The 12106-nt window shown below is 41.5% G+C and overlaps 1 protein-coding gene across 7 annotated transcripts in view; it reads left to right on the forward strand.

Moving 5' to 3' along the window:
* The window catches only part of map7d3 (MAP7 domain containing 3), a 123296-nt gene that overhangs the window by 59931 nt on the left and 51259 nt on the right, over window positions 1-12106 (forward strand). For 6 of the 7 annotated variants that reach the window (XM_072595639.1, XM_072595642.1, XM_072595640.1 and 3 more), the window contains exons 5-7: window positions 4094-4208; window positions 8284-8376; window positions 9546-9656. In XM_072595639.1, the coding sequence (XP_072451740.1) occupies window positions 4094-4208; window positions 8284-8376; window positions 9546-9656 (319 nt within the window). The remainder of the gene's footprint in view (window positions 1-4093; window positions 4209-8283; window positions 8377-9545; window positions 9657-12106) is intronic. The other variant, XM_072595644.1, reaches the window with a different exon arrangement.

The following is a 12106-nucleotide window of genomic DNA, read 5'->3' on the forward strand; positions in this document are numbered from 1 at the left end:
GCAAGCCAAACAGAGAACAGCCAGGGAATTCCTAGAGGCATGGCACTCATCCACAGACTCTATCAACAAACACATCGACCTGGACCCAATATACCGGCCACTACAGCGGACAGCTGGGACTGACAACCGGAAGCGGCAGAGACAGGCCACTATAAATGCTGGAGGAAACAGCACAGAAGTGCTTCACAGGAGGCTCCCAAGCACTGAGGATGTCACCTAGACAGGGGACGAAACGTTTGCAAGACAAATTCCCAGCTTGGCGAACAGAACCACAACAACGAGCACCTGAGCTACAAATCTTCTCCCAAACTTTGAATATCATAGCAATTACGGAAACATGGCTCAGGGATGGGCAGGTCTGGCAGCTTAATGTTCCAGAATATAAATGCTACATGAAGGATAGAAAGGGAGGCAAGAGAGGAGGGGGAGTGGCATTTTTGATAAGGGATAGCATTACAGCTGTGCTGAGGGAGGATATTCCCAAAAATACATCCAGGGAAGTTATTTTGGTGGAACTGAGAAATAAGAAAGAGATGATCACCTTATTGGGATTGTATTATAGACCCCCTAATAGTCAGAGGGAAATTGAGAAACAAACTTGTAAGGAGATCCCCGCTATCTGTAAGAGTAATAGGGTGGTTATGGTTGGGGATTTTAACTTTCCAAAGATAGACTGGGACTTTCGTAGTGTTAAAGGTTTAGATGGAGAGGAATTGCTTGTGCGTACAATGCTTGGCTCAAGGTTTTTTTCTTTTAATTCTTAACCGTTATTTTCTTACTCTGATGTGTTCTGAAAATTTCTATTTTGGGTATTTTATGTGGAGATCAAAATTAAGTGTATATTGACCCCAAAACCCTCTTAACCTTCTAGAAACTCATGAACAGGAGCAAGCCATTCAGCCCACCAAACTTGCTCTGCCATTCAGTACAGTCATGGGTTGGTTATCTACCTCATTTTCTCATACTACCTCCATATGCCCTGATGTTATTAGTCACCAAAAGTCTATCATTTTCTGTCTTGCATACACTGAATAATTGAACTTACATAGCTATTTGAGATAGAATATTCCAAAAATTCATTGCCCTCCAGAGAAATTTCTCCTCATCTCAGTCTTATTTGGCCTACTCCTTATCCTGAGAATTTGTCCCCTGTTCTGGAGTCACCAGACCCAGGAGAAATATCTTGTCTACATCCATCTTGTCATGCTCCTGAGAATTTTGTAAGTTTTAGTGAGGTCACCAACTCTTAAGAATACAGAGCTAGTTTCCTCAATCTCTCCTCAACACCATTCTACCAGCCCAAAGAATAGTCTTGTGGGCATTTGTTGCAGTCCCTCTAGGGCGAATATATTCTCCCTAAATAAGGAGACCAAAACTCTGTACAGATACTCTGGGTACAGTCTCACAAAGGCTGTAAAAATTACAGCAAGACCTCTTTGATGCTGTACTCAAATCGTCTTGAGATGAAGACCAACATATTATTTGCCTTCCTCAATGCTTGCTGTACCTAAAGAGTATGGGGGAGGAATTAAGTACCAGCACCATCACTGAAGAAGTAGTAATAATGACAAATGAATGGGCTAAAGGCCCTTGACATGATGGTTTGCATTCGAGGATCCCAAAAAAGGTTAACCACAGAAATATTGGATGCATTAGTTGTAAGTTTCCAAAAATCCTTGAAGCTTTCTGGCATCTTCCTCAATTTATGTTCCCATCTAGTTTAACGTATCAACAAATCTTAAAATATTGCAATTCATCCCCACATTCCAGTCATAAGGATTGTTTCCCCATCTGTGGACCGAGCACTGATCCTCATGGTAATCTATTCAGTTTTTATTCCATGTCACGAATGGTCTGTGACAGTCTTTACTTTGTTCTGTTAATTTGCTGTCACTACAGCTTTACAGTGATAACCAGTGGAGTATGAGAGTTGGTGTCTTCTGCCTCAGGTTTATAGATAACACTGCAAGGGAGGACTCACCAATTGAGCTATTATTGGCCTTTGTAGCCAATGAGACAGTGATTCTGGTTGAGAATTTTTCTCCCTTTATTCTTTATGACCAATGTTTGAATGGAGTCCAGAGCAATCAGATGTAAGCCCTTTTGGCAGTAAGGCTCCCCTACGCATTGTGTGCTTATTCAGGTTCCACCCATCTCTTGGCCGAACCATAGCTAAGTACAAATTGGTAAATTGCTATCTCACCCAAAGAGTTCAAAGAAGTAATGCATGGAGACAGATGAAAAATGGGCATTTACATTGGATGTGCTGGTTTGAGTTAGATTATAGGATCATAGAATCCCCACAATGTGGACGAAGGCCGTACGAATCCTCAAAGAGCCTCCCAGTCCCCTACCCTATCCCTGTAATCCTGCATTTCCCATGGCTAATCCACTTAACTTGCATATCTTTGGACTGAGAGAAGAAACTGGAAAACCTGGAGTCAACTCACGTAAACAGTGAGAGTGTGCAATTCCGTACAGACAGTCACCCGGCACTGGAATCGTACCCGGGTTCCTGATGCCATGAGGCAGCACTGCTAGCCCCTGAGCCACTGTCACTCCAGAATGCCAAATCCTCAGGCAGAATAAAGATACCTTTACTTTTCTGCAGTCTGTACTGCCATTTATGCTTCCAAAACACATTCATAAATCAAGGCAACCATGATTTTGCTCAATTAACTCAGACTGAACAATAGACAATAGGTGCAGGAGTAGGCCATTCTGCCCTTCAAGCCTGCACCACCATTCAATATCATCATGGATGATCATCCTTAATCAGTATCCTGTTCTTGCCTTATCTCCATACCCCTTGATTCCACAATCCTTAAGAACTCTATCCAACTCTTTCTTAAATGAATCCAGAGACTGGGCCTCCACTGCCCTCTGGGGCAGAGCATACCACACAGCCACCACACTCTGGGTGAAGAAGTTTCTCCTCATCTCTGTCCTAAATGGTCTACCCTGTATTTTTAAGCTGTGTCCTCTGGTTCGGCACTCACCCATCAGCGGAAACATGTTTCCTGCTGCCAGAGTGTCCAATCCTTTAATAATCTTCTATGTCTCAATCAGATCCCCTCTCAGTCTTCTAAACTCAAGGGTATACAAGCCCAGTCGCTCCAGTCTTTCAGTGTAAGGTAGTCCTGCCATTCCAGGAATTGACCTCATGAACCTACGCTGCACTCCCTCAATAGCCAAAATGTCTTTCCTCAAATTTGGAAACCAGAACTGCACGCAGTACTCCAGGTGTGGTCTCACAAGGGCCCTGTACAGCTGCAGAAGAACCTCTTTGCTTCTATACTCAATCCCTCTTGTTATGAAGGCCAGCAGGCAATTAGCCGCCTTCACGACATGCTTTCAGAAACAAAACCAGAAAAGTTTGGAAGTACTCAGGTCAGATCCTATCTGTGGGGAAAGAGAAATATTTGACCTGACCAACCTGAAATGATAACCGTTTCCCCTTCTACATAGGCTGTTAGACCTGCTGAGTATTTGCTGCAGTTTTAGTTAAATGTGGTGCTTTTGAACATGAAAAAGTCTGATCAGTGTCAATGAGTCATTACCAAGGGTCACCTGGTGATAGCATTTGTCTAACATAGGTCAAGTTGTACAAAAATCCTGCCTGTACAAAAGATCTACTGCTCCTGATGGTATGTGAGAAATGTGAATAATTGCCTGCAGAAAGTAGTAAAAAATCTGCATAACACCAGTTTGAAATCTGCCATTAAAAACATAAAATGGGCACTGAAGACCTGAGAGACTACAGTTTGGAAGTATGGTTTTCATACAGTTCTGGATGCAAGCACATTGCTATTAAAGTAACTTAAAATCATTGTAAGGAATGGTGTGCAACTTTAACAAAGTCAGAAATTGCTGGAGAAACTCAGCAGGTCTGGCAGCATCGGTGGAGAGACAGTAGACTTAACATCTTGAGTCCATTGACCCTTCAAAACTGCATCCACAGGTGCTGCCAAACCTGAATTTTTCCAGAATTTTCTGATTTTTGTTTCTGATTTCTAGTGTCTACTGTTCTTTGTTTTTTTTTTGTTTTGCTTGCAAGTTTAATCCTGATTCCCTACTTTTGAAACTGAGATAGGAGCACTACGAAGCTGTGATGCGACGCACCTTGGAAAGGAGCCAGCGCTTGGAGCAAAGGCAAAAAAGATGGTCGTGGGGAGGAGCTGTAGCAACTGAGAAGGAAACCTCGAATGGTAAGTCTGACTTAGACCTGAGAATCAATTGCTAGGCATAATGCCAACCAGATGGTGTTTTTAAGCTTTGTTCAGAAGGATGTTTTACTCATTGATATTCATTCATTAATTTACATGAGTATGTAGAAATTTAATATTATACTTCAGAGCGTAGAACTATCACCCAGCAGAGTGTTGGGAATAAAGTGCAATAGACATGTTATGAGGAACCTTTTATTGAAGTTAATGAGAAATAACTGATCCGAGAGGTTTGGGTGGGGAGTTAGGAACGCTACCCCAGCAGTAATGAATTACCAGTTGTTGGGGGAGGCTGATCTCTCCTTGTTTGGAGAGTTGAAGTCACAAACTGGATCGGGAGGCTGAAGCAGGTTAGAGACATTGGTTTGGTATGGTGGGTTGAGAGGGAGACTAGTAAGGGGCTTCACTTGGACAATCTTTTCAAACTCAGTGCATTGAGGGGTGAACTGGTTGGGGGGGAGGGGGGAGGTTATTGTGGACAGGGCAATAAACTTACTGTTTTGGAAGTACTCACAATACAAAGCAGTGTCTTCTCTATTCCAGGATAGTACTCTCAGCACCAGAGCCATCCTGTAGTTTACATTAGCGCAGCATTCCAGAGAAGACATAAATCACCTGACAAACCATAGCTAGCAACTTGGGACCACAAAATGAACTGCTGCAGTCCACATTACACTGATAACTTGTGGAGTTTCATAATCCTGTCATCTGTAAAAACGCCACATCAAGGTTTCACATTTTAAGACATTTACTGTAACAATGACACACCGTTGCCTAAACACAAACTTTGTAGGCCAGTTTTACAATACAAAATGGAATATTGTTTTTAGCCCAACTGATGAAATGTGTTTGACAGAGTTATATATAGAGTGTAGGGAAATAGATGGTGACATCTTGCAAAATGTCCAGATTACAGAGGAGGAAGTGCTGGATGTCTTGAAACGGTTAACAGTGGATATATCCCCAGGACCGTTTCAGGTGTACTCGAGAACTCTGTGGGAAGCTAGAGAAGTGATTGCTGGGCCTCTTGCTGAGATATTTGTATCATCGATAGTCACAGGTGAGATGTTGGAAGACTGGAGGTTGGCTGACGTGGTGCCACTTTTTAAGGACAAGCCAGGGAACGATAGGCCGGTGAGCCTGACCTCGGTGGTGGCAAGTTGTTGGAGGAAATCCTGAGGGACAAGGTGTACATCTATTTGAAAAGGCAAGGACTGATTAGGGATAGTCAGCATGGTTTTGTGCGTTGGAAATCATGTCTCACAAACATGATTGAGTTTTTTTTTGAAGAAGTAACAGAGGATTGATGAGGGCAGAGCAGTAGTTGTGATCTATATGGACTTCAGTAAGGCGTTCGACAAGATTCCCCATGGGATACTGATTAGCAAGGTTAGATCTCACTGAATACAGGGAGAACTAGCCATTTGGATACAGAACTGGCTTAAAGGTAGAAGACAGAGGGTGGTGGTGGAGGGTTGTTTTTCAGACTGGAGGCCTGTGACCAGTGGAGTGCCACAAGGATCAGTGCTGGGCCCTCTACTTTTTGTCATTTTATATAAATGATTTGGATGCGAGCATAAGAGGTACAGTTAGTAAGTTTGCAGATGACACCAAAATTGGAGGTGTAATGGACAGCGAAGAGGGTTACCTCAGATTACAACAGGATCTGGACCAGATGGGCCAATGGGCTGAGAAGTGGCAGATGGAGTTTAATTCAGATAAATGCGAGGTGCTGCACTTTGGGAAAGCAAATCGGCGCATGACTTATACACTTAATGGTAAGGTCCTAGGGAGTGTTGCTGAACAAAGAGACCTTGGAGTGCAAGTTCACAGCTCCTTGAAAGTGGAGTCACCGGTAGCTAGGATAGTGAAGAAGGCGTTTGGTATGCTTTCTTTTATTGGTCAGAGTGTTGAGTACAGGAGTTGGGAGGTCATGTTGCGGCTGTACAGGACATTGGTTAGGCCACTGTTGGAATGTTGTGTGCAATTCTGGTCTCCTTCCTATCAGAAAGATGTTGTGAATCTTGAAAGGGTTCAGAAAAGATTTAGAAGGATGTTGTCAGGGTTGGAGGATTTGAGCTACAGGGAGAGGCTGAACAGGCTGGGGCTGTTTTCCCTGGAGGGTCAGAGGCTGAGGGGTGACCTTAGAGAGGTTTACAAAATTATGAGGGGCATGGATAGGATAAATAGACAAGGTCTTTTCCCTGGGGTTGGGGAGTCCAGAACTAGAGGGCATAGGTTTAGGGTGAGAGGGGAAAGATATAAAAGGGACCTAAGGGGCAACATTTTTCGCACAGAGGGTTGTACGTGTATGGAATGAGCTGCCAGAGGAAGTGGTGGAGGCTGGTACAATTGCAACATTAAAGAGACATTTGGATGGGTATATGAATAGGAAGGGTTTGGAGGGATATGGGCCGGGTACTGGCAGGTGGGACTAGATTGGGTTGTGCTATCTGGTCAGCATGGACAGGTTGGACCGAAGGGTCTGTTTCTGTGCTGTACATCTCTATGATATACACATTCAAATGATTCCTACTTCCAAATGTGTATTCATAGAATCATAAAATTTTACACTGCAGACGTAGGCCACTCAAGTCTGTACTGACTTCTGAAACAGCTACCCAGCTCGTCCCATTCTCCAGCTCGATTTAACTTTTTCACTGACAACTTTAAAGTTGTGGTCCCTACTACTGAGAAATCAACTAATTGAAACCGAATATCCTTCTTTACCCTGTCAAAAATGTTCATAATTTCGAGCACCTCAATAATTCGCATTCTTTATTTTCTGTGTGGTAACTTCAATCTTTTAAACTGCCATTTGGTGTGATTTGATTTCCTGGATACACTCACTTTGGCTTTTCTGCACTGTTATGATTATGTGATTCCTTTGGTCTTCATTTAACTCCATGCAAATTAGGTCTTTTCACTTTGAGCATCAGTTTTCCCCAGATTGCTACATTGCTGTTTGTTGATATTTTAGCCTCCAGTTGCTCTTCTGTCTTGAAACCAGGTAGACCCAAAATGTGCAGTCTGTAAAACTTGAGGGAAGTCTGTAATCTGATCTTGATAGTGGTGTCTTCTGTGTGCATCCTCATGACAATGTTACATAGCTCATGTGAGTCTCAATCTAGAAATGCGAACAAGTTGGCTCAGAGGCCACATTCTCTTTCACCTTAGAACTAGCTAGACAGTTTCAAGCACAGCCGCTTTTATGCTAGCTTTCTCAAATGTTTGAGACTTGAGACCCTTAGTCTGTGCAGTTAATCCACAAGCTGCTGCCACCACCAGAGTCTGATGTGCTATGACACATCTAGAACAAATACAACTAGAACCTGTGCCCCCGGTCCAAAGGTGAGGACATTACCACCGTATCACAAGAACGCTCGCAGGCTGCTGCCATAGTCACCAGCATAAATACCTTTCACCACCACCTTATTAAAACAATAAAAATCTTCCTTATTTCTCTAACAAACAAAGTACTCAGGCTTACTGTCAGACTGACTTCAAAACCGGCCACGCACCCCTTTTAATTTTACCTTGAATCAGAGACCGTTCCAAACATAGTCTTTTCCACCTCAAATATGAATGTCTTTGGATGCCAGCTTGTACCAGGTCCAAAAGGACCTGGACTGTTAAGGAGATGTTTGTTTTGCTTCAGCCTCAGAATTTTCAATGCAAGCTGAAACTGAACCCCCCTCATTAAACATGGGCTCCCTTATGTGCAGTATAACATGTATAATGGTGGTGTTTGCAGAGTTGGTTTTAATAAGACTAAGGTGGGGAGTAGCTGAATGTGAGTGTATGGATCCAATGCAGATGATATTTTGCTGTGAGCAATGTTGAAGTGAGATTTTGCAGAGGATGAGATGTGATGTTTAAATCAAAGACAAACAAGACCACCATTTTGTTTTGTTTTGATTGTCTTTGTAAGCATTTATCAGGGATTATTCCCCGAGCTTAGTTCCTGTCATCATTAATTGCCTTGTTTTTGCTGTCACCAATATTTATCTATTAATCTGTATTGATTTTGTTAAGTGATCATTTCTCTCTTGTTTAGGTGTTCCTGAACATTCCTTAACTCCACCTTTAAATTTGTCTGACTGCCCCCCTCCTTCCTCAGACTCCCAGGCTTCCACTGAAGATGGTTCTGGTTTGGAACTATGCTACCTGCTTGCTGAAATTAATGCATTAAATATGAATATTAGTTAATGTTGCAAACTAACATTTTAAAACTGGAAAAGGAAACTAATCTCAGGCACCACCGGCATGTAATACTTGCTTTATTTTCCCCAGCAAATATTGGGTATGGATGCATGCACTTGGATTGTAAGGAAAGTTGAGAAGTGATATTTTATCCTGAAAACATGTAATGCTAATGTCGGTCTGATCTAATAAACAGGTGCTGCTTTAGGATTTAGAGACTTTCTAAATGAACTGAAGGTCAAGCTGCATTGATGCATACTTATCAATGAAATTTAAGCCCACAATCTTTTTGAATTGCAGAGATTGTATCTTTCCATTTTCATCACCAGAATGTTATCTGGCTTACCTTAATGTTTATTACATTAAATATTCAGTTGTGAAGTACCTGGATCTGTGAAGCTTCTGGTCACAATCCGTGAACATATTTAACTTACTCTAATGCTATTTTAACAATGGTGTGGTTCACTGGATTGAGGGTGCCATGTGTGGGAGCACTCCTCCTTGGGCATCACTTTCAATTCCAGCTTAACAGGGCTTTCCCTCAGGCTCGTTTGTAAAGTGTGTTCGGATCTGGTTATGAGAAGTACGAGACAGTCTAAACTGGAAACGTTGTGAGCCAATGGTAATTGGATTTTTGAAGTTGTTAGATTTCCAGATGAGTTCACTGTAAAATGAGAGCACACTATCAGCAGTGTGCACCTACTGCCAACACTGAGCAGCATTCTTGTTCCACTGCCCAAAACTGTCTGAGCACAATTTTCAACAGGACGTAGCAACTTCACTATTTTGCTCAAACAGGCAAATGTTATACTGAGCAGGTTTAGATCAGAATTGTAACTAAAATTTGTTTCCATTTAAGTTGAAGGTTTTTATTTTCCATTGATTATTGACATTTTGATTTGAAGATTTTCAAACTCTGAAACTCCAGACCCAAGCCAAGAACATTCTTTACTAATAAAACTCAATAAATTGATGCAAGTTCTCTCATCCCAATATCTACTTTCAGGATAAAATATATCTAAGATATGCATGGTGTAAAGGGCTGTTCAAGACAGTTACCAGTGCTGTACCTGGACTCCTCCCTCAAAGATGTTGAGTTTTATTTTCTTCCTGCAGTTGTAGACAAACGCTCTACATCCACCAGCAGCCTCTCAAAACAGGCACGGCCTGAGATAAGCAAGCGTCTGTCTTCATCTTCGACAGCACTTCCACACTCTCCTGACAAAAGTAAGTGAGCTGTTCCTGGATTTGCGCGTTTGTTATAAGTTTTGTTATAGATTTTAAACTTCAAAGTATTGTGTTACTCTTCAGCAGATGGCCATCCTGTAATTGAACTGTGTGCCTTCACACCAAGCTACAACGATAAACAATGGTAAACTGTTATCTCTCAAAGCTAGGGTGACTATTTAAATCAGAATAAGTGATTGCAAATGACTGATCTCTTGCTTGGGTTGAATGGACCACCATTAAGACTTGATTCTTGCTATCCCTCACTCTCCTGTTGATCTCACATTTATTCATGCAAACAGATGAATCTGTCTGTGAAAATGTGTGTTGAATGCAGTCAGCTTCAAGTGGTTAAAAAGGGCATGAATCTCTAAAAATTCCAACCTTCTAGGTGCTGTAAATCAGTAATGATTGGTCTCTTACCTTTATCTCAGTCCCAAGCTTCCCAGACCATTTTCTGAAACTGCCAGCTGCTGTGGCATTGACCACTGTTTATTGGTTCTCAATCGAAAAGGAGAAATGTGATTCATCACTCTTTATCATATTTCTTGAAATGAAATTCTGTGAACAATGTTGATGTGATCTTAACATGCAGGAATGCTCACCACAGTGATTTCAGTAAAATGGTCCAGATATTTGTGTCTTTGCTGCTTTTGTGCGGATCTCTGTCTTCTGAATGTTTCCAAATTGCAGAACTCAACTGGAGAATCTTTCCATAGATTACTTTAAAAATGCTTTACTATGTCTAATTTAATCACAGTCTAGAATGGTTACGGTAGCAGAATCCGTTTCTCTTTCTCTGCCATCGATGCCTCATTATTGTGACGACTATGACAATCTCCACTCAACCTTCTATCCTCTATAGCGAACATCCTCAATTTCTCAAATCTAACTTCTGAACTGTAATTTCTCATCACTTGAACCATAATTGTAAATTTTTTGTGTGTTATATCCAGGATCATACCATCCTTCCTAGAGTCAGTGCCAGAACCAAATGCAATACTCCAGCTGAGATCTAACCAGGGTTTTAGAGAAGTTCATTGTGACTTACTTGCTTTTGAAATCTCTTTATAAAGCCCAGGGTGCCATATATACTTTTAACCACTTTCTCAAACTGGCCTTCCACCTGTGGTACATCTCAGCTAGTGATGACTTGTCAAATTGAAGTCCCAGCGGCCTCCACTGCTACCAATTTATCAAGTTTGTACCCCATGCAGTCTCTTGACTACGTACCCCTTCACTCTGACTTCTTCCTTGGTAAAGTCAGCTGTAAATAATTGATTTTGTGCCTCACCCATGCCTCTTGCCTTCAAGCAGTCATCGTAAGTTATTTTTTTGAAAAACCTTCTGGTTATCTTTGGATAGGGTCATTACTTTTAAAGCTGAAAGAGTTCTCCTTTTTTCCACAGTGATTCAGGCAAATCATTGTCATTTGTAAAAGCTGAGCCTAAATCTCTCCCAGTTTTTCATCACTTATACAGAAAAATGAAATGCTACAATTTTAGAACGAGGAGGGTAAAAGTGTCTGACCACTTGAGAACCCAGGAGAACCTGAGAAATGAAATCCTGTTTGTGTAATACACTTCAGTTTCTAATGAATGTTCCCTTTTATCTCTTTCGTGAGAGATTTATGCAGCTTTGATAGAACAAAAAACAGTCTAGCACAGGAACAGGCCCTTTGGCTCACCAAGACTACACTAATACATGTCTTCCTGAACTAAAAACATTTTGCCTCTCTGCAGTCCGTATCCCACTCTTCCCTGCTTATTCAGATATCTGTCAAGATGACTTTTGAACATTGCTATTGTATCTGCTTCCACCACCACTTCTGCCAGCACATTCCTGGCACTTACCATCCTTTGTGTAAAAAAAAAGCTGCCTCTTCCATCTTTAAACTTTCACCCTATGTCCCATAGTGAGTGGCATTTCTATCTTGGGAAGAAGACTCTGACTATACATTCTCTCCATGCCCCTCATAATTTTGTATAATGCCATGCCAAGTATCACTAATAAGTCCATATTTTTCCAAATGTGAGTAAAAATCTTCACCATTTAACTGCAGTTAATGTTTATTATCATGTTTCACTGTTTCAAATGCTGGAACTGAGTGGCTTATGTAATCATGGAGCTGAACCTAATCAGAAAGACAAGCTTGAAACCACCTTGTCAATCTTTTGTACATTCCTCACTAATCTGTGAACTGAACTAACTCAGAGTCCTGGGACTGAGCAAGTGAATGGGCTGGTGACTTACTCTTCTCTTAGCCCACACTAGCTCACCTTCAATCTGATGGTTTTTCACAAATACTGTAACTGCTGCTTAAAGACTAAGCTGAAAAGCTTTTGTTGATTGATTGGGGAAAGTACATCATGATGTGGCAGACTTGTTGTATATTGTTTTGTAAACCAGATTGTGATTATAAACATAAGTTCTTCTATTCAAAGTTAATG

This window comes from Chiloscyllium punctatum, chromosome 25, assembly GCF_047496795.1.
Source record: "Chiloscyllium punctatum isolate Juve2018m chromosome 25, sChiPun1.3, whole genome shotgun sequence".
NCBI classification, from domain to species: Eukaryota; Metazoa; Chordata; class Chondrichthyes; order Orectolobiformes; family Hemiscylliidae; genus Chiloscyllium; species Chiloscyllium punctatum.